This window comes from Chamaea fasciata, unplaced genomic scaffold, assembly GCF_029207755.1.
Source record: "Chamaea fasciata isolate MVZ Bird 193981 ecotype frontalis unplaced genomic scaffold, bChaFas1.0.hap1 SCAF_7, whole genome shotgun sequence".
NCBI lineage: Eukaryota > Metazoa > Chordata > Aves > Passeriformes > Sylviidae > Chamaea > Chamaea fasciata.
Genome location: NW_027094092.1, coordinates 6,632,146 through 6,651,198, shown reverse-complemented (window position 1 = coordinate 6,651,198; position 19,053 = coordinate 6,632,146). Strand labels below are relative to the sequence as shown.

General features: G+C 52.5%; 3 protein-coding genes across 5 annotated transcripts; all 3 read right to left on the bottom strand.

The window, feature by feature from the left end:
* Positions 1-1,552: 1,552 nt before the first annotated feature.
* LOC136292073 (mas-related G-protein coupled receptor member H-like) lies at positions 1,553-5,718 on the bottom strand. 2 transcript variants are annotated; one of them, XM_066187318.1, is made up of 3 exons: positions 5,633-5,718; positions 3,742-4,356; positions 1,553-3,495 (listed from the first exon to the last, which is right to left on the bottom strand). In XM_066187318.1, the coding sequence occupies exon 3, from the start codon at positions 3,382-3,384 to the stop codon at positions 2,464-2,466; it is 921 nt and encodes a 306-aa protein (XP_066043415.1). In that variant the 5' UTR covers positions 3,385-3,495; positions 3,742-4,356; positions 5,633-5,718; the 3' UTR covers positions 1,553-2,463. The 2 variants fall into 2 exon arrangements, with proteins under 2 accessions (XP_066043415.1, XP_066043416.1); XM_066187319.1 differs by lacking the exon at positions 3,742-4,356 and having other exon boundaries at positions 5,633-5,705.
* A 1,797-nt stretch (positions 5,719-7,515) lies between these two features.
* Positions 7,516-11,670, bottom strand: LOC136292072 (mas-related G-protein coupled receptor member X1-like). The gene is made up of 2 exons (XM_066187317.1): positions 10,408-11,670; positions 7,516-8,549 (listed from the first exon to the last, which is right to left on the bottom strand). Exon 2 carries the CDS (start codon positions 8,437-8,439, stop codon positions 7,516-7,518), a length of 924 nt encoding a protein of 307 aa, XP_066043414.1. The 5' UTR covers positions 8,440-8,549; positions 10,408-11,670.
* Positions 11,671-11,745: 75 nt separating this feature from the next.
* On the bottom strand, positions 11,746-17,060 carry LOC136292069 (mas-related G-protein coupled receptor member X1-like). 2 transcript variants are annotated; one of them, XR_010721830.1, is made up of 2 exons: positions 13,516-17,060; positions 11,746-12,979 (listed from the first exon to the last, which is right to left on the bottom strand). XR_010721830.1 is itself a non-coding variant. In XM_066187315.1 (1 exon), exon 1 carries the CDS (start codon positions 17,058-17,060, stop codon positions 15,678-15,680), a length of 1,383 nt encoding a protein of 460 aa, XP_066043412.1. In that variant the 3' UTR covers positions 11,746-15,677. The 2 variants fall into 2 exon arrangements, 1 of the variants encoding a protein (XP_066043412.1); XM_066187315.1 differs by having other exon boundaries at positions 11,746-17,060.
* Positions 17,061-19,053: the final 1,993 nt, after the last annotated feature.

The following is a 19,053-nucleotide window of genomic DNA, read 5'->3' as shown; positions in this document are numbered from 1 at the left end:
ATCATTGCCAAAACCTGCCCTGGGCCCAGGGACGCTCAGCTGATCTTCCTCCCTCTATCCCAACCCCATCCTCATCCCAGCTCCCCTTTCCTGCTTCCTGTTCCCATCCCATCCCCACCCCTGCTCCCCCTCCCCGTTCTCCATCCTCACCCCATCCTCTCCCATCCCGCAGCTTTCCCGGCCGGCGCTCCGCTGCTCCCAGCTCTTCTGTGGGGCTCTGCTGCCCTCCCGTGGGGCGAGTTGGGATTGCCGGCATCCCGACCCCTCTGACCTTCTCCTGACCCTTTCTGATCCATCCTGACCCTTCCTGACCTCCTCGGACACCCCAGACCCGCCCCGGGCCACCTTCCACCCCGACAGCCCCGCTCCACCCGGGACCCTGGCGGTGTCCCTGCTCCTCCCGACCAGAGCGTTCCAGGAGCCGAGAGGGAGAAGGAAAGCCCTGCTCCCGTGTGCTCCCCTCAGAGCATCCCTCCCAAGTGTCGCTCCTCCCTTCTCCTCCGGGATTACACCTCGAGAGTGTTTGTTCCAGAAGAGTATTTGAGATCGCTGAAAAAAATCACCACCAAGAGGATCTGTAAAAACCACGTCTGATATTAAGAGACAGCACAACCGAGTTCATTGGCCAGGTCCACTCTGACACTGACCAGATAAGGACAGCAAGGAAAACAAATCACATACACACACAAAAATTCCAGTCAATCAAACCAGAAATATGACATATGTGTGGACACAGACATAGAGGCAGTGCAAGGTGCCTGTGAGAAATTCCCCTTGGAGGCAGCACAGTGCTCACTCCAGGTGCCTTTGCATCTCCTCACCAGGCAAAGGGTGGAGCTTCCAGGATTCATCTTCATTCCGGGTTTCTCAACAAATGGGAGAGATCCCAGCTCAGAGAGGCCCCATTCCGAGGGAGGTTCTGCTCAGCCCTGCTGGGGCCCAGGAGAGCTCCAAGGGTCTCCTTTTGGAGCGCTGTCCACAGGGCCCCAAGCCATGGCCTTCACTCACAACAACGTTTCACCCTGGCCACACTTCCTACCGGCAACTTTCTTTGGAAATGTGAGAACAAGGATTTGTGCCATTCAGGGAAGTAAAATAATTTCCAAGGGTGTTGATAAAACCCCAGAGGTGGCTGGACAGCAGCAGTTCCTGGGAGCAGAGGGTGTTTGTGACCAGAGGCAGAGGAGCTGAGCCCAGGGGCTGCTCCACAAGGCTGAGGCCTGAGGAGCCTTCCTTAGATCTCAGAGCGGCCTGGAAAAGGGGAGGGGACACACCAGCACAGGGAGGGGGACACTTCAGAGATTAATTTATCTGGTGACTTAAGGAATCCCTCAGCCACTGTCCCAGGGTCCCTCAGGAGTGCAGTGGGAGGAATCAATACATTCAGAGCAGTCCTGTCCCTCTGACTCCTCCCATGCCCTATCCTGGTATTTTTTTCAAGGACTTGGGGTGGTCATAGGGCAGCCAGACTTCCACAGCCTCGGGGTTATTGAGCTTGATTTTTTTCCCCCTACAAATCATGTGGTGTTTGTTGTCACAAATGACACCTCACTCCTCAAAAATTTTAAAAAGTTTATTAAACTACAACCATGAACAAAACAAGGTCCAGAGGCACGGCCAGACGCAACCTGCCCATAACCAAGAGGTTCCATGGAACCAGAGGATGGCCCCATTCTGCAGAACAGCAGCATAACCCCCTCATTCCTGTGAAATTCAACGGTCCAAGCATCTGCTAATGTCAATTTCCATATTCCATATTCTTTTAGGTCACAGGCACAAGGGTTCAGTGGAGTTCACCATTGACCCTGCACTTTACTCAGAATGATTTAATCCTGGAATTAAAGAATGTGACAAATTCCCACTAAAAGAATAAGGGAATGTTGCTGTTCCTCCCCAGCTCTGCAGCCCTACCTGGTGTCTCTTCCCATCAGCTGGAAATGCAGAGCCGGCTCTGCCAGACAGAAGGGGAAGGATGCTCCGTGTGATCCCAAATCCCCTGCCTGCCATTCAGAGGCACCAGCCCCAAAGGGATTTGGGAAATCACAGCCTCCCTGTGCTGGGTGTGTCCCCGGGACATAAGCTGTCACATCCTTTGCAGACAAGACATGCCTCAAAACACTATGAAACTCACCTGCATAGCCAAAGGACATGAATTTCATTCCGTGGGGCTGAGGCAATGAGGGTCATTCCATGGGGAATCGAGCTGGGAACAGAAATAATCCCAGCTGCTCTGCTTGGAGCCATGTGGATCCAGGAGGGAGGAGGAAAGCCATGCTCCAATGTGCTCCCTGCAGAGCATCCCTCAAAAATCACCCAAGGCACTGCCCCTGCTCCCTTCTCCTGGAGGAGTAAACCACCACAGGGAGGGGGATCCTGTGGATATTTATTAATCAGGTGGCTCAAGGAAACCCTCAGCCACTCTCTCAGGGTCCTTCAGCAGAGCAGTAGAAGGGATCACCAGGCTCAGACTCCTGTGTCCATGGGGGTATCATTGCTGCTCTCAGTTTTTAGTTTCTGCTCATCAAAGACCCTCTGGAGGGAGAGTTGGAGGGACCCCAGGGAGCAGGGCCTCTGGAACCCTCCTGCCAAGAAGTAGATGAAGGGTTTGATGCTGCTGTGGATGCGGTTGAGCAGGAACAAAACCTCGGAGGACACAACTGTGTAGCCAAGCTGCTGCAGGAAATTGCAGAGGCTGAGAATCAGAATGAAGAGCACAATGAGGAAGATAACGATGTCGCGCCTCTTGGGTTGCTGGTTCTTGGAGCCCCACTTGGCCTGGATGAAGTCGATTGTGTGAAAAATGACCACGGGTGCAGCAAAGAGGAGCAGGATGACAGTGTACATGGAGATAAGAGCTGCCCGGCAGTGCTCTTGCTGGTCTGACGGGCACAGGTTTGTCAATGCAGGAATGACAGTGAATAGAGCAAAGAAGGCCCAGTACTGGACACTGTCCACCAACCACAACAGGCGCTCGGGAAGGTCGCAGTGGCAGCAGAACATGCAGAGCATCTCCAAATAACCAACATCGCTGATGTACATCATCCGGAACATTGCCCAGTAGTAGGAGACCACTGACAGCTGGAAAAGGAAACTCAAGTACAGCAGGGGGATGATATGAGAGCAGGACACATCCTCCACCAGGAAGAGGAGAGAGGAGGGGACTGTGAAGAGCAGAAAGAGGAAGTCAGCAAAGGCCAGGTCAAAAATGCCAATGTTAGGAACTTTGAGGCTGAGGAGATGGAGGACAGCCCCATTCCCAACCAGCCCACAGAGGCAGATGAGCAGTGTCACAATGTGTATGGCTACGTTGGTCATATCTGTCTCACAGAGACTGTCCACTTCAGTGGCTGAGGCAGAAGATGGGGACACAGTGGTCACCTCCATGGATGGATGCTGGGCAGGCAGTGGGATGTGGCCCCTGGCTGTGGTCAGAGTGGATGGGGAGTCAGTGCTTGGAGAATCCCAGGATGGACCATGCGGCTCCTCTGAAGCTCCCTGCAGGGGGAAGGATTCAGTGGGGAGGAGTGAGATGTGCAGGGGAGGAGGGTGGTGGAAATGGTGGGGTGGGAGAGGGAGGTGGGAGGGTTGGGATGTTCAGCAGGGCATGCAGAAGGGAAGCGTAGGGCAGAGGAGGGGGGAGCTGGGGAGGGCACTGTGGTCACCGGGAGAGGGTGGCAGGAAGAGAGCAGCTGCTGGAGGAGAGGGAGGTGGGGAAGGGAGGAGGGAAAACATTCCACTGACCTGTTCCCAGTGGGGCAGCAGCAGGCAAAGGGGGTCTGTGCAGGTCAGTGGTGCTTCCTGGTATGTTGTGCTCCTTTGGGATCAATATCCTAAGGTGGATCCTCCCAGGTCAGTAACATGAAGGAGAAAGTGCCCAGATCATCAGAAACTCCCCACTCCTGTGCCTCTGGCTCCTCTCTGTACCCTTTGCTGTTGCTGCTTCCCAAGGCTCGGTGCAGTCACGAGCGAGTCGGAAATTGCATCTTTGGCTACCTCAGAATTTCACTTCCTTAGAGTTTTTTGGTTTTTTTTTCTCCTCTACAGAGTAAGTGCCTTTTGTCAAAAGCTCCAAATGAAATATTTTGCAAATGGCTTTTCATTTCTCCCTGTTTAGAAGCATTTAGAAGCATTCCCTGCAGAATATGCCATTCTCCAGCTGCCTTCCCTCTCCTGACAGGTTTCTAACATTCCTCATTTCTCTTCCCTGAGAGATCATGGTCCCTCCAGCAGCAGAGGGCGGCTGGTGGTGCTGGTGGCACTGGAATGCTGGCAGTGCTGACAGTGCTGATAGAGCAGCTGGCTGCTTCCCAGAAGTAACTCCCATTCTGGGAAGGGCTCCAGGATCATTGCCAAAACCTGCCGTGGGCCCAAGGAAGCACAGATGAGCTGTTGCCTTGCCTTGCCTTGCCTTGCCTTGCCTTGCCTTGCCTTGCCTTGCCTTGCCCTGCCCTTTCCCTTCCCTTCCCTGCCCTTTCCCTTCCCTTCCCTTCCCTTCCCTTCCCTTCCCTTCCCTTCCCTTCCCTTCCCTTCCCTTCCCTTCCCTTCCCTTCCCTTCCCTTCCCTTCCCTTCCCTTCCCTTCCCTTCCCTTCCCTTCCCTTCCCTTCCCTTCCCTTCCCTTCCCTTCCCTTCCCTTCCCTTCCCTTCCCTTCCCTCCCCCTCCCCCTCCCCCTCCCCCTCCCCCTTCCCCTTCCCCTTCCCCTTCCCCTTCCCTGTCCCATCTCGGCACTCAATCCTCACTCCATCCTATTACATCCCACAGGTTTCCCACAGAGCAGCCGCTCCCCCACTCTGAGTGTGGCCTGTCAGGCTCTGCTCTCCTCTGGGTTTGCCGGCACCCAGAACCCCTCCAAGCCCCTCTGACCCTCTCCTAACCCCTCCAGACTGTTCTCACACCCCAGAACCCACCCAGCGATGCTTTTTCCCCCCTGACAGACCCCTCCTTCCCCGCTCCACATGGGACCTTGGCAGTGTCTCTGCTCCTCCTGGCCATAGTGTTCTAGGACCCAGGAGGGAGGAGGAAAGCCCAGCTCCAATGTGCTCCTCAGGAGCACACAGGATGATAAATGTGCCTGGAGCCAGTGCAGAAAGAAAGAAGGAGACCTGCAGTGGTTTTGGGGCAAGTTCTGTAACAACAGGCAACAGCACATGGCCAAAGCAAAAGTTCAAGGCAAGGTCACCTTTACTATCGCAGCACTCAGTGAATATGACCATGAGAGACTCCACTGAATGATTCTCCAGGATCATAACAGGATTTCCAGTAGGAGGAGGACACATGGGAAATGTGTCCAGGAAAGGGATGTTTGTGTATTAGATAGGAAACACATATTAATGATGATGTGCAGTTATAATGTATAAAATCCCTTTTGTAAAGTGTCACCACACACACAGTTCAAGGAGAGATCCTTCTGTGTTCTCCTGTGCAGGTAAAGAATTCCTGCTTCGTAATGCTTCCCAATGGGTTAGAAAGTTGATTTCAGGCGATTTCAATGTGAAGATGCAGACGGGATGCACAGGGCAGAGGAGGGGGGAGCTGGGGAGGGCACTGCGGTCACCGGGAGAGGGTGGCAGGAAGAGAGCAGCTGCTGGAGGAGAGGGAGGTGGGGTAGGGAGGGGGGAAAACATTCCACTGACCTGTTCCCAATGGGGCAGCAGCAGGCAAAGGGGATCTGTGCAGATCAGCGGCGCTTCCTGGTACCTCGTGCTCCTTTGGGATCCATATCCTAAAGCGGCTCCTGCCAGGTCAGTAACATGAAGGAGAAAGTGCAGAATTCACCAGGAACTCCCCACTACCGTCCTGCTGGCTCCTCCCGTGCTCTATCCTGGTGCTGTTTGCAAAGATTCGGTGCAGTCATGGGGCATTCAGGAGTGGTTTTACAACTTTGGTTCCATCGGAATTGCACAGCCTCAGGATTATTGAGCTTGATTTATTTTTTTCATTTTAATTTTTTTTTTTTAAATTCCCCTGCAGATCAAGTGGTGTTTTCCTTTTTTTTGAGAAACAACGCCCTGCTTCGTGAAATTTTAAAAAGTTTATTAAACAACAGCCAGGAACAAAACAAGGTCCGGAGGCAAGGCCAGACGCACCCTGCCCAAAACAGTAACAGGCATTAGATACTCTTGGTCAGCCAACCCCACATCCATACATGCTGAGGGGATGTGAGATTCCATAGCTGGGGATACAAACGCGGTGTCAGCAGGGAAGAGAGGTGACAGTTCTCGTCCCAGGGCCACCAGACGTGCCAGTTTCCAGCAGGAGCATCCCAGATACTTCAAGCACGTCAGCCTGGCTAGGAATCATCTCACTCCAGCTTTCTAGGAATTCCTTGGAATTCACTGTAGGCTGCTGTCTGACTCCCAAGGGAGTGTAGAAGATGACTCCAAAGAAACCTCTAACTTTCTAGGAGTTGTAGCCAAGAGAGCAGCATTGATTTGGCTCTTCTCAGAAGAAATGTCATTGCTGGATGAGCCATTTGTTGACATTGTTCACCAGGAACAGGCTCTGTAGCAAAGCCCGGATGTTGGTTATTCAACAAATTTTCGGTTTCGAGGTACCACATTGGAAACAAACAAAAGACATAAATGCAAACTTAATTTTAGGGATAATTACAAAAGGACAAGGATCAGTACAAGATAGATTTTGGCTGAAGCTGCTGTGCAGTGTCCCTGTTCAGCTCCTCCTGAGGGTGGCCATGTTGAGGATGGAGGTGCTCCCGGGCTTCCTTGGGCTTCGATGCTGGTGAATCAGGGGATGACCCCCTAAGGCCTGTGAAATTCATGGGTTCAAGCATCTGGTGATGTGAATTTCCATACTCCATATTCTTTTTGGTCACAGGCACAGGGGTTCAGTGGAGTTCACCACAGACCCTGCACTTTACATGGAAAAATTTAATTGTGGAATGAAAGACTGTGACAAATTCCTGCTGAAAGAATAAGGGAATGTTGCTGTTCCTCCCCAGCTCTGTAGCCCTACATGGTGTCTCTGCCCATCAGCTGGGAATGCAGGGCCGGCTCTGATGGAGAGATGGGGAAGGATGCTCCGTGTGATCCCAACCTCGCTGCTGCCTTCGAGAGGCACCAGCCCCGCAGGGATTTGGGAAATCACAGGCACCCCGTGCTGGGGGTGTCCCCAGGGCTTAAGGTGTCACATTCTTTGCAGGCAAGAGATCTCTCAAAATACCATGAAACTGATCTGAATAGCAAAAAACATGGAGTTCATTCTCTGAGGCCGAGGCAATGAGGGTCATTCCATGGGGAATCGAGCTGAGGAAGAGAAGTGAGCCCAGCTGCTCTGCTTGGAGCCATGTGGGTCCAGGAGAAAAGCCATGCTCCAATGTGCTCCCTGCAGAGCATCCCTCTAAAATCACCCAAAGCAATGTCCCTGCTCCCTTCTCCTGCAGAAAGAAACCAGCATAGGGAGAGGGATCCTGTGGATATTCATTAATCAGGTGGCTCAAGGAAATGCTCAGCCACTCTCGCAGAGTCCTTCAGCAGAGCAGTGGAAGGGATCACCAGGCTCAGACCACTGTGTCCATGAGAGCATCATTGCTGGGGCCAGCTTTTTCTTCTTTCTGTTCATCAAAGACCCTCTGGAGGGAGCGCTGGAGGGACTCCAGGGAGCAGGGCCTCCAGCACCTCCCTGCCAAGAAGTAGATGAAGGGTTTCATGCTGCTGTGGATGCAGTTGAGCAGGAAGAAAATCTGGGAAGACACAATGGTGTAGCCAAGCAGCTGAAGGATATTGCAGAAGCTGAGAAGGAGAACAACAAGCAAAATGAGGAAGAAAATGATGTCGCGCCTCTTGAATTGCTGCTCCTTGGAGCCCCACTTGGCACAAATGAAGTCAACTGTGTGAAAAGTGACCATGGGTGCAGCAAAGAAGAGCAGGATGACTGTGTATATGGAGATGAGAGCTGCCCGGCAGTGCTCCTGCTGGTCTGATGGGCACAGGTTTGTCACTGCAGGAATGACAGCGAAGAGAGCAAAGAAGGACCAGTATTGGACATTGTACAGCAACCACCGCAGGCGCAGAGGAGGCTCACAGTGGCAGCAAAGTATGAAGAGCTCATCCGTATAATCAACATTGCTGGGGTACATCAGCCGGAAGAGCGCCCAGTAGTAGGAGAACACTGACAGCTGGAAAAGGAAACTCAAGTACAGCTGGGGCATGATATGAGAGCAGGACACATCCTCCACCAGGGAGAGGAGGCTGGAGGGGACTGTGAAGAGTAGGAAGAGAAAGTCAGCAAAGGCCAGGGCAAAGATGGCAGCGTTACCACCTTTCAGGCTGAGGAGGCAGAGGACAGCCGCATTCCCAAGCAGCCCACAGAGGCAGATGAGCAGTGTCACAATGTGTATGGCTACGTTGGTGACATCTGTCTCACAGAGATCGTCCCCTTCAGTGGGTGAGGCAGGAGATGAGGACACAGTGGTCACCTCCATGGATGGATGCTGGGCACGCAGTGGGATGTGGCCCCTGGCTGTGGTCAGAGTGGATGGGGAGTCAGTGCTTGGAGAATCCTGGGATGGACCATGCAGCTCCCTGCAGCTCCCTGCAGCTCCCTGCAGTGGGAAGGATTCAGTGGGGAGGAGTGAGATGTGCAGGGGAGGAGGGCGGTGGAAATGGTGGGGTGGGAGAGGGAGGTGGGAGGGTTGGGATGTTCAGCAGGGCATGCAGAAGGGAAGCGCAGGGCAGAGGAGGGGGGAGCTGGGGAGGGCACTGCGGTCACCAGGAGAGGGTGGCAGGAAGAGAGCAGCTGCTGGAGGAGAGGGAGGTGGGGTAGGTGGAAAAAGGTAAGGAAAGGAGGAAGGAAAACATTCCACTGACATGTTCCCAGTGGGGCAGCATCAGGCAAAGGGGGTCTGTCCAGGTCAGAGGCGCCTCCAGGCATCTCTTGCTCCTTTGGGACCCATATCCCAAAGCGGGTCCTCCCAGGTCAATAAAATGAAGGAGAAAGTGCCCAGATCATCAGCAACTCCCCACTCCTATCATGCTGGCTCCTCTATTTCCCCTGTCCTTTTGCTGCTTCCCAAGGCTTGGTGCTGTCATGGGGGAGTTAGAAATTGCATCTTTGGTTATCAGAATTTTACTTCCTCAGAGGGTTTTTTTTTTTTTTTTTTACAGACAAAGTGGCTTTTGTCAAAAGCTCTAAATGAAATATTTTGCAAATGGCTCCCCATTTCCTCTTAATTGCCTTCCCTGAAGAATATCCCATTCTCCAAGTGACTTTCCTCTCCCAATAGGTTTCTACCATTCCTCGCTTCTCTTGCCTGAGAGATCGTGGTCCCTCCAGCAGCAGAGGGCTGCTGGTGGTGCTGGTGGCACTGGAATGCTGGCAGTGCTGACAGTGCTGATAGAGCAGCTGGCTGCTTGTCCTAAGAAACTCCTATTCCGGGAAGGGCACCGGGATCATTGCCAAAACCTGCCCTGGGCCCAAGGAAGCACAGATGAGCTGCTCCCTGTCGTGTCCAGTCGTGTCCTGTCCTCATCCCCATCTCAGCATTCCATTCACACTCCGCTCTCCATTCCCACTCCATCCTATCACATCCCACTGGTTTCCCAAACAGCAGCCGCTCCCCCACTCTGAGTGTGGCCTGTCAGGCTCTGCTCTCCTCTGGGTTTGCCGGCATCCAGACCCCCTCCAAGCCCCTCTGACCCTCTCCTGACCCCTCCAGACTGCTCTCACACCCCAAAACTCACCCAGGGCTGCTTTTTTCCCCCTGACAGCCCCCCTCCTCCCCCGCTCCACATGGGACCCTGGCAGTGTCTCTGCTCCTCCTGGCCATAGTGTTCTAGGACCCAGGAGAGAGGAGGAAAGCCCAGCTCCAATGTGCTCCTCAGGAGCCCACAGGATGATAAATGTGCCTGGAGCCAGTGCAGAAAGAAAGAAGGAGACCTGCAGTGGTTTTGGAACAAGTTCTGTCACAAGAAGCAACAGCGCATGGGCAAAGCAAAAGTTCAAGGCAAGGTCACCTTTACTATCGCAGCACTCAGTGAATATGACCATGAGAGACTCCTCTGAATGATTCTCCAGGATCATAACAGGATTGCCAGTAGGAGGAGGAGATGTGCAAAATAGTTCCAGGAAAGGGATGTTTGTGTATTAGATAAGAAACACATATTAATGATGATGTGCAGTTATAATGGATAAAATCCCTGTTGTAAAGTGTCACCACAAATCAAGGAGAGATCCTTCTGTGTATCCTGTGCAGGTAAAAAATTCCTGCTTCCTATTGTGTTAGAAAGTCGATTTCAGCCGATTTCAATGTCAAGATCCAGACGGGAAGCACAGGGCAGAGGAGGGGGGAGCTGGGGAGGGCACTGCGGTCACCGGGAGAGGGTGGCAGGAAGAGAGCAGCTGCTGGAGGAGACGGAGGTGGGGTAGGGAGGAGGGAAAACATTCCACTGACCTGTTCCCAATGGGGCAGCAGCAGGCAAAGGGGGTCTGTGCAGATCAGCGGTGCTTCCTGGTACCTCGTGCTCCTTTGGGATCCATATCCTAAAGCGGCTACTCCCAAGTCAGTAACATGAAGGAGAAAGTGCAGAGTTCACCAGGAACTCCACACTACCGTCCTGCTGGCTCCTCCCGTGCTCTATCCTGGTGCTGTTTGCAAAGATTCGGTGCAGTCATGGGGCATTCAGGAGTGGTTTTACAACTTTGGTTCCATCGGAATTGCACAGCCTCGGGGGTTTTTGAGCTTGGTTTTTGTTCTTTGTGGCTTCTTTTTTTTTAATTTATTCTTTTTTAAAATTTTCTCCTACAAATCAAGTGGTCTTGGTCTTGGTTGTGAGAAACGACGCCTCCCTTCACTAAAATTTTAAAAAGTTCATTAAACTGCGACCAGGAACAAAACAGGGTCCAGAGGCACGGCCAGACGCACCCCGCCCACAACCGTAACAAGCATTAGATACTCTTGGTCAGCCAACCCCACATCCATACATATCCCACTCTTCCCACACAGCTCCTCCCTCGTCCCGCCTTCCCGGAGCTTGTGCACTCCTCCTGCCTTCCACTGCCCGCAGTGGTCCCAGATCGGCATTGCAGCTTTCAACATGAACACAATACTCATATTGGAAACACTCCAAATGTTAACAGAGCTTCTTTTAACATCATAACGCACATAATATTCGTTCAACATTTGCGAGAGCCAATCACCATACCACCTGTTTATAACATTTGGGAATGGCTTCTCATTTCCCCCTAAGTAGAAACACTCCTTCCCAGGACAGTGTCCCATTCTTCACCTTCCTTCCCTCACCTCACAGTTTTTCTACCATTCCTCGTTTCTCTTCCCTGAGGGGTCACTGTCCCTCCAGCAGCAGAGGGCTGCTGGTGGCGCTGGTGGCACTGCAATGCTGGCAGTGCTGGCAGCGCTGGTGAAGCAGCTGGCTGCTTGTCAGAAACAACTCCCATTCTGGGAAGGAGCTCCAGAATCCTTGCCAAAACCTGCCCTGGGCTCATGGGAGCACCCCTGGGCCATGGACTCCCATTTCTCTCGTGGCAGTGCAGGCTCCCACAGCCCAAGGGAAGGACAGCAATCAGTTGCTTGCAGCCAGCTTGTCAACACTTAGAGCCCACCCGAATTACTGCCAATCCCCTTGATGATGCAGTCACAGCTATTAGAGACCCCCGTGCTGTGAACCCCCTTCCATCCTGTAATGGTTTCACATTCGCTGAATTTAGTGTCTGCTCGTTTTAACCTTTAGGAGATGGGTCGTTGGAGAAAAAGGCAAACCTGGCCCTCAACTCAAGGCAAACAGATAGTTTATTAATACACATTAAGGGAAAAAAAAAAGAAAAAAGAAAGAAAAAGGAGAAGGGGAAAAATTTGGAACCTTCAAAACCCCTCTCTTCCCCCCACAAGTGTTCACTTTCTTACAAACAACATAGAGACAAAACCTGTGATTTTCAGTCAGTTTCACCATTTAAAGACAGTCTTTCATCAATTCTTTAGGAGAGGAGCCTCTTGTTTACCATGGGATTTTCCCCACTGACAACCTAGAAAAGTTCTCTTGTGGGTACAGAAACAGCCGCCTGGGGAAACCTGTTTCCATGTGGCCTCCTCCCCTTAGCAGTTTCCCAGGCTGCTCATGAGCCATGGAACTCAGGCATCTACGGTGTCACCTTTTGGAGATAAGCAGCTTCAAAGGCAAAGGGTTCTTCATCTCAAGGAACGGACACGTCTTCTTACTTCTTTCACTGCCGCAGGAGCTTCTCATCTCTCTCTCTGTTCAGGCATCTCACGGGACCACAAGAATCACAGATTCTAATGCAACATTACTCAGTCCATCAGAAACACCTTTGCTCAAAAATCCACAAATCATCTCCCCAAATGCATATTTTTCCATGATCTAAAGGACAATATACCTATAGAGTTCATTTCCACAGCTCAAACAAGAAAGTCCAGCCAGCAGGCAACTCCTTCATCCTTCCTCTAATAAATCCCTTTCTCACTCTCTCCATCTGACTGTTATGCTGAGTCTTCTCTAAGCTCAGTCACTTTGTTCTCGCTCCGGGAAGAGGCAGTGCTCTGGAAGTTCCACCTGCTGGCAGGAAGGAGGTAAAGCTTGCCCAGGCCTGCGGTGGTCCTGTGAACTCTGGCGGGCGGCAGCGGGCATTTTCACAAGCCGCGGGGACGGGGAAGAAGCTCCGGCGGGCAGATCTCAGAGCAGCCGGGGTGATGGAGGGCTCCTGCCCGCGCCGCTCGGGCTCACTCAGGGCGGGCCCAGCTCGGAGCGGCTGCAGGCTGCAGGCTCCCCTCCCCTGCTGGGGAAAGGGCCCCGGCCCACGGCCAGCCCTCGGGACAGCTCCCCCCTGCCACAGGAGAAGCGTCAGGGCGTTTTACAGCTGCTAAAACCCGATCCGGGCCGGGGCACATCCTCATCCCGTCTCCCGGCCCGGGAGTCAGTGGCCCGGCGGGACTCCCGTGATAGCCCGGCCCGGGCCCGCCAAAGGAGAGAGAGCCGGGACTGCCCCACCTCCTGTGAAAGCAGAAAGAAGAGAGATGCCAGCCTTCCTTCTAGCTTTTAAGGCTGTGTGACCCAGAGGTGTGTCCCTGCATGCAATTGCCTATTTTAGTTGTCAATTCAAAGGAAATCACAAATTGCTCTTCACCATCTGTGCTAAACAAACACACAGCCCTTCACCAGAGCTCCTCCTCCTCCTCCTCAGTCCAGGGAGCACTTGTGGTTGTTTTTACCTGATCCCATACTGTCCCTTTGGCAGCAGGGACACCTTCCACTGTTCCAGGTGTCTCCAAACCCCATCCAACCCGGCCTGGAACACTTCCAGGGATGGGGCAGCCACAGCTTCTCCGGGCAACCTGTGCCAGGGTCTCCCCTCCCTCACACGGAAGGATTTCTTCCCAACATCCCATCTGAAGGCACTCTCTCTCAGTGGGAAGCCATTCCCCCTTGTCCTGTCACTCCATGCCCTTGTCCAAAGTCCCTCTCCACCTCTCTTGGAGCCCCATCAGCCCCACATGGATCATGAAGTGTTTGCCCTTAAAAGGACTGACCTGCTGAGGGGATGTGAGATTCCATAGCTGGGGACACAAACGCGGTGTCAGCAGGGAAGAGAGGTGACAGTTCTGGTCCCAGGGCCACCAGACGTGCCAGTTTCCAGCAGGAGCATCCCAGATACTTCAAGCACGTCAGCCTGGCTAGGAATCATCTCACTCCAGCTTTCTAGGAATTCCTTGGAATTCACTGTAGGCTGCTGTCTGACTCCCAAGGGAGTGTAGAAGATGACTCCAAAGAAACCTCTAACTTTCTAGGAGTTGTAGCCAAGAGAGCAGCATTGATTTGGCTCTTCTCAGAAGAAATGTCATTGCTGGAATCCTAAATCATCCCTCTGCTGTGTGCCTGTACTCCAGCTCACACACAGAATTTATTTTATTCCATGAATCCTCTTGGAAACTGCGTGGTGAAGGTGAAGTCCCACTGAAATTGTGGTATACAAGTGTCAAAATGAGATTTGAACCAAAAATCAAAATTTATCTGCACATTTGAAGTACAGGGTCCTAAGGATCCACCCCGTAAGGAAAGAGAGGGGGAAAATTGAGGCAGTTCAAAAGGCAAGATTTTGGGATTGGGATTGCTTTTAAACGAAAGAGGAAGCTGACATGGAGAGAAACTGCTTTTCCCATAGGTCTCCTGACTGAGGCTCTCTTCTGTTCCTCATTTCCTGGAGAAAACCAAGAGCAGATTAGAAGCAGAGCCCTGATCCCATCAGAGGATGTGAAATAGTTCCCTGTTGGTGAGAGCCCTGGAGAACAGGAGGCAGCAGGGAGAACAGGGCTTGTGGCAGGACCTGGGACAGACCCCTCTGCAGACGCTGCTGGGGCTCAGCCGGTGGGCTTTGCTCCCCTTTCCCAAGTGACCATTCCAGGGAACCTCTTGAAGATCCTGACCCAGGGACAGCAGTTGGTGTGTGTGAGATGTGAGGTGAGTCCACTGTGGGGAAGTTCTCCAGGCGGCGAGAGGAAATCAGGTCAGACTCTTCTCCTTCTACTTAATCAGTGTCCCCTCATTGGGGTAGAACCTTGTAATGCCTTTCTTTTCAGTTCAGAGACATCCATAGAGTATTAAAAGCTAGAAATCCTGTGGGAACTGAGAAATGAGCCATTTGTTGACATTGTTCACCAGGAACAGGCTCTGTAGCAAAGCCCGGATGTTGGTTATTCAACAAATTTTCGGTTTCGAGGTACCACATTGGAAACAAACAAAAGACATAAATGCAAACTTAATTTTAGGGATAATTACAAAAGGACAAGGATCAGTACAAGATAGATTTTGGCTGAAGCTGCTGTGCAGTGTCCCTGTTCAGCTCCTCCTGAGGGTGGCCATGTTGAGGATGGAGGTGCTCCCGGGCTTCCTTGGACTTGGATGCTGGTGAATCAGGGGATGACCCCCTAAGGCCTGTGAAATTCATGGGTTCAAGCATCTGGTGATGTGAATTTCCATACTCCATATTCTTTTTGGTCACAGGCACAGGGGTTCAGTGGAGTTCACCACAGACCCTGCACTTTACATGGAAAAATTTAATTGTGGAATGAAAGACTGTGACAAATTCCTGCTGAAAGAATAAGGGAATGTTGCTGTTCCTCCCCAGCTCTGTAGCCCTACATGGTGTCTCTGCCCATCAGCTGGGAATGCAGGGCCGGCTCTGATGGAGAGATGGGGAAGGATGCTCCGTGTGATCCCAACCTCGCTGCTGCCTTCGAGAGGCACCAGCCCCGCAGGGATTTGGGAAATCACAGCCACCCCGTGCTGGGTGTGTCCCCAGGGCTTAAGGTGTCACATTCTTTGCAGGCAAGAGATCTCTCAAAATACCATGAAACTGATCTGAATAGCAAAAAACATGGAGTTCATTCTCTGAGGCCGAGGCAATGAGGGTCATTCCATGGGGAATCGAGCTGAGGAACAGAAGTGAGCCCAGCTGCTCTGCTTGGAGCCATGTGGGTCCAGAAGAAAGGAGAAAAGCCATGCTCCAATGTGCTCCCTGCAGAGCATCCCTCTAAAATCACCCAAAGCAATGTCCCTGCTCCCTTCTCCTGCAGAAAGAAACCAGCATAGGGAGAGGGATCCTGTGGATATTCATTAATCAGGTGGCTCAAGGAAATGCTCAGCCACTCTCGCAGAGTCCTTCAGCAGAGCAGTGGAAGGGATCACACCAGGCTCAGACCACTGTGTCCATGAGAGCATCATTGCTGGGGCCAGCTTTTTCTTCTTTCTGTTCATCAAAGACCCTCTGGAGGGAGCGCTGGAGGGACTCCAGGGAGCAGGGCCTCCAGCACCTCCCTGCCAAGAAGTAGATGAAGGGTTTCATGCTGCTGTGGATGCAGTTGAGCAGGAAGAAAATCTGGGAAGACACAATGGTGTAGCCAAGCAGCTGAAGGATATTGCAGAAGCTGAGAAGGAGAACAACAAGCAAAATGAGGAAGAAAATGATGTCGCGCCTCTTGGATTGCTGCTCCTTGGAGCCCCACTTGGCACTAATGAAGTCAACTGTGTGAAAAGTGACCATGGGTGCAGCAAAGAAGAGCAGGATGACTGTGTATATGGAGATGAGAGCTGCCCGGCAGTGCTCCTGCTGGTCTGATGGGCACAGGTTTGTCACTGCAGGAATGACAGCGAAGAGAGCAAAGAAGGACCAGTATTGGACATTGTACAGCAACCACCGCAGGCGCAGAGGAGGCTCACAGTGGCAGCAAAGTATGAAGAGCTCATCCGTATAATCAACATTGCTGGGGTACATCAGCCGGAAGAGCGCCCAGTAGTAGGAGAACACTGACAGCTGGAAAAGGAAACTCAAGTACAGCTGAGGCATGATATGAGAGCAGGACACATCCTCCACCAGGGAGAGGAGGCTGGAGGGGACTGTGAAGAGCAGGAAGAGGAAGTCAGCAAAGGCCAGGGCAAAGATGGCAGTGTTACCGCCTTTCAGGCTGAGGAGGCAGAGGACAGCCGCATTCCCAAGCAGCCCACAGAGGCAGATGAGCAGTGTCACAATGTGTATGGCTACGTTGGTGACATCTGTCTCACAGAGATCGTCCCCTTCAGTGGGTGAGGCAGGAGATGAGGACACAGTGGTCACCTCCATGGATGGATGCTGGGCACGCAGTGGGATGTGGCCCCTGGCTGTGGTCAGAGTGGATGGGGAGTCAGTGCTTGGAGAATCCTGGGATGGACCATGCAGCTCCCTGCAGCTCCCTGCAGCTCCCTGCAGCTCCCTGCAGTGGGAAGGATTCAGTGGGGAGGAGTGAGATGTGCAGGGGAGGAGGGCGGTGGAAATGGTGGGGTGGGAGAGGGAGGTGGGAGGGTTGGGATGTTCAGCAGGGCATGCAGAAGGGAAGCGTAGGGCAGAGGAGGGGGAAGCTGGGGAGGGCACTGCGGTCACCAGGAGAGGGTGGCAGGAAGAGAGCAGCTGCTGGAGGAGAGGGAGGTGGGGTAGGTGGAAAAAGGTAAGGAAAGGAGGAAGGAAAACATTCCACTGACATGTTCCCAGTGGGGCAGCATCAGGCAAAGGGGGTCTGTCCAGGTCAGAGGCGCCTCCAGGCATCTCTTGCTCCTTTGGGACCCATATCCCAAAGCGGGTCCTCCCAGGTCAATAAAATGAAGGAGAAAGTGCCCAGATCATCAGCAACTCCCCACTCCTATCATGCTGGCTCCTCTATTTCCCCTGTCCTTTTGCTGCTTCCCAAGGCTTGGTGCTGTCATGGGGGAGTTAGAAATTGCATCTTTGGTTATCAGAATTTTACTTCCTCAGAGGGTTTTATTTTTTTTTTTTTTTACAGACAAAGCAGCTTTTGTCAAAAGCTCTAAATGAAATATTTTGCAAATGGCTCCCCATTTCCTCTTAATTGCCTTCCCTGAAGAATATCCCATTCTCCAAGTGACTTTCCTCTCCCAATAGGTTTCTACCATTCCTCGTTTCTCTTGCCTGAGAGATCGTGGTCCCTCCAGCAGCAGAGGGCTGCTGGTGGTGCTGGTGGCACTGGAATGCTGGCAGTGCTGACAGTGCTGATAGAGCAGCTGGCTGCTTGTCCTAAGAAACTCCTATTCCGGGAAGGGCACCGGGATCATTGCCAAAACCTGCCCTGGGCCCAAGGAAGCACAGATGAGCTGCTCCCTGTCGTGTCCAGTCGTGTCCTGTCCTCATCCCCATCTCAGCATTCCATTCCCACTCCGCTCTCCATTCCCACTCCATCCTATCACATCCCACTGGTTTCCCAAACAGCAGCCGCTCCCCCACTCTGAGTGTGGCCTGTCAGGCTCTGCTCTCCTCTGGGTTTGCCGGCACCCAGACCCCCTCCAAGCCCCTCTGACCCTCTCCTGACCCCTCCAGACTGCTCTCACACCCCAAAACTCACCCAGGGCTGCTTTTTTCCCCCTGACAGCCCCCCTCCTCCCCCGCTCCACATGGGACCTTGGCAGTGTCTCTGCTCCTCCTGGCCATAGTGTTCTAGGACCCAGGAGGGAGGAGAAAAGCCCAGCTCCAATGTGCTCCTCAGGAGCCCACAGGATGATAAATGTGCCTGGAGCCAGTGCAGAAAGAAAGAAGGAGACCTGCAGTGGTTTTGGGGCAAGTTCTGTCACAAGAAGCAACAGCGCATGGGCAAAGCAAAAGTTCAAGGCAAGGTCACCTTTACTATCGCAGCACTCAGTGAATATGACCATGAGAGACTCCTCTGAATGATTCTCCAGGATCATAACAGGATTGCCAGTAGGAGGAGGAGATGTGCAAAATAGTTCCAGGAAAGGGATGTTTGTGTATTAGATAAGAAACACATATTAATGATTATGTGCAGTTATAATGGATAAAATCCCTGTTGTAAAGTGTCACCACACATCAAGGAGAGATCCTTCTGTGTATCCTGTGCAGGTAAAAAATTCCTGTTTCCTATTGTGTTAGAAAGATAGATTTTGGCTGAAGCTGTTGTACAGAGAAACTGTTGATCTCCTCCTGGGGGTGGCCATGTTGAGGATGGAGGTGCTCCAGGGCTTCCTTGGACTTGGATGCTGGGGAAGCAGAGGATGGCTGCAGTCTGCAGAACAGCAGCATAACTCCCTCATTCCTGTGAAATTCAATGGTCCAAGCACCTGGTGATGTGAATTTCCATATTCCAAATCCTTTTTGCTCACAGGCACAAGGGTTCAGTGGAGTTCACCATCGACCCTGCACTTTACTCAGAGCCATTTCATTCTGGAATGAAAGAATGTGACAAACTCCCACTGAAAGAAGAAGGGAATGTTGCTGTTCCTCCCCAGCTCTGCAGCCCTACCTGGTGTCTCTTCCCATCAGCTGAGAATGCAGGGCCGGCTCTGCCAGACAGAAGGGGAAGGAGGCACCATCGAGAGGCACCAGCCCTGCAGGAATTTGGGAAATCACTGCCTCCCTGTGCTGGGTGTTTCCCCAGGACTTAAGGCGTCACATTCTTTGCAGGCAAGAGATCTCTCAAAATACCATGAAACCAATCTGCATAGCCGAAGGACATGGAGTTCATTCCCTGGGGTCGAGGCAATGAGCGTCATTCCATGGGGAATCGAGCCGG

Excerpts from the sequence above, each read along its gene's own strand:
- LOC136292073 (XM_066187318.1), bottom strand. The coding sequence starts at position 3,384 with ATGGAGGTGACCACTGTGTCCCCATCTTCTGCCTCAGCCACTGAAGTG.
- LOC136292072 (XM_066187317.1), bottom strand. The coding sequence starts at position 8,439 with ATGGAGGTGACCACTGTGTCCTCATCTCCTGCCTCACCCACTGAAGGG.
- LOC136292069 (XM_066187315.1), bottom strand. The coding sequence starts at position 17,060 with ATGCCTGGAGGCGCCTCTGACCTGGACAGACCCCCTTTGCCTGATGCT.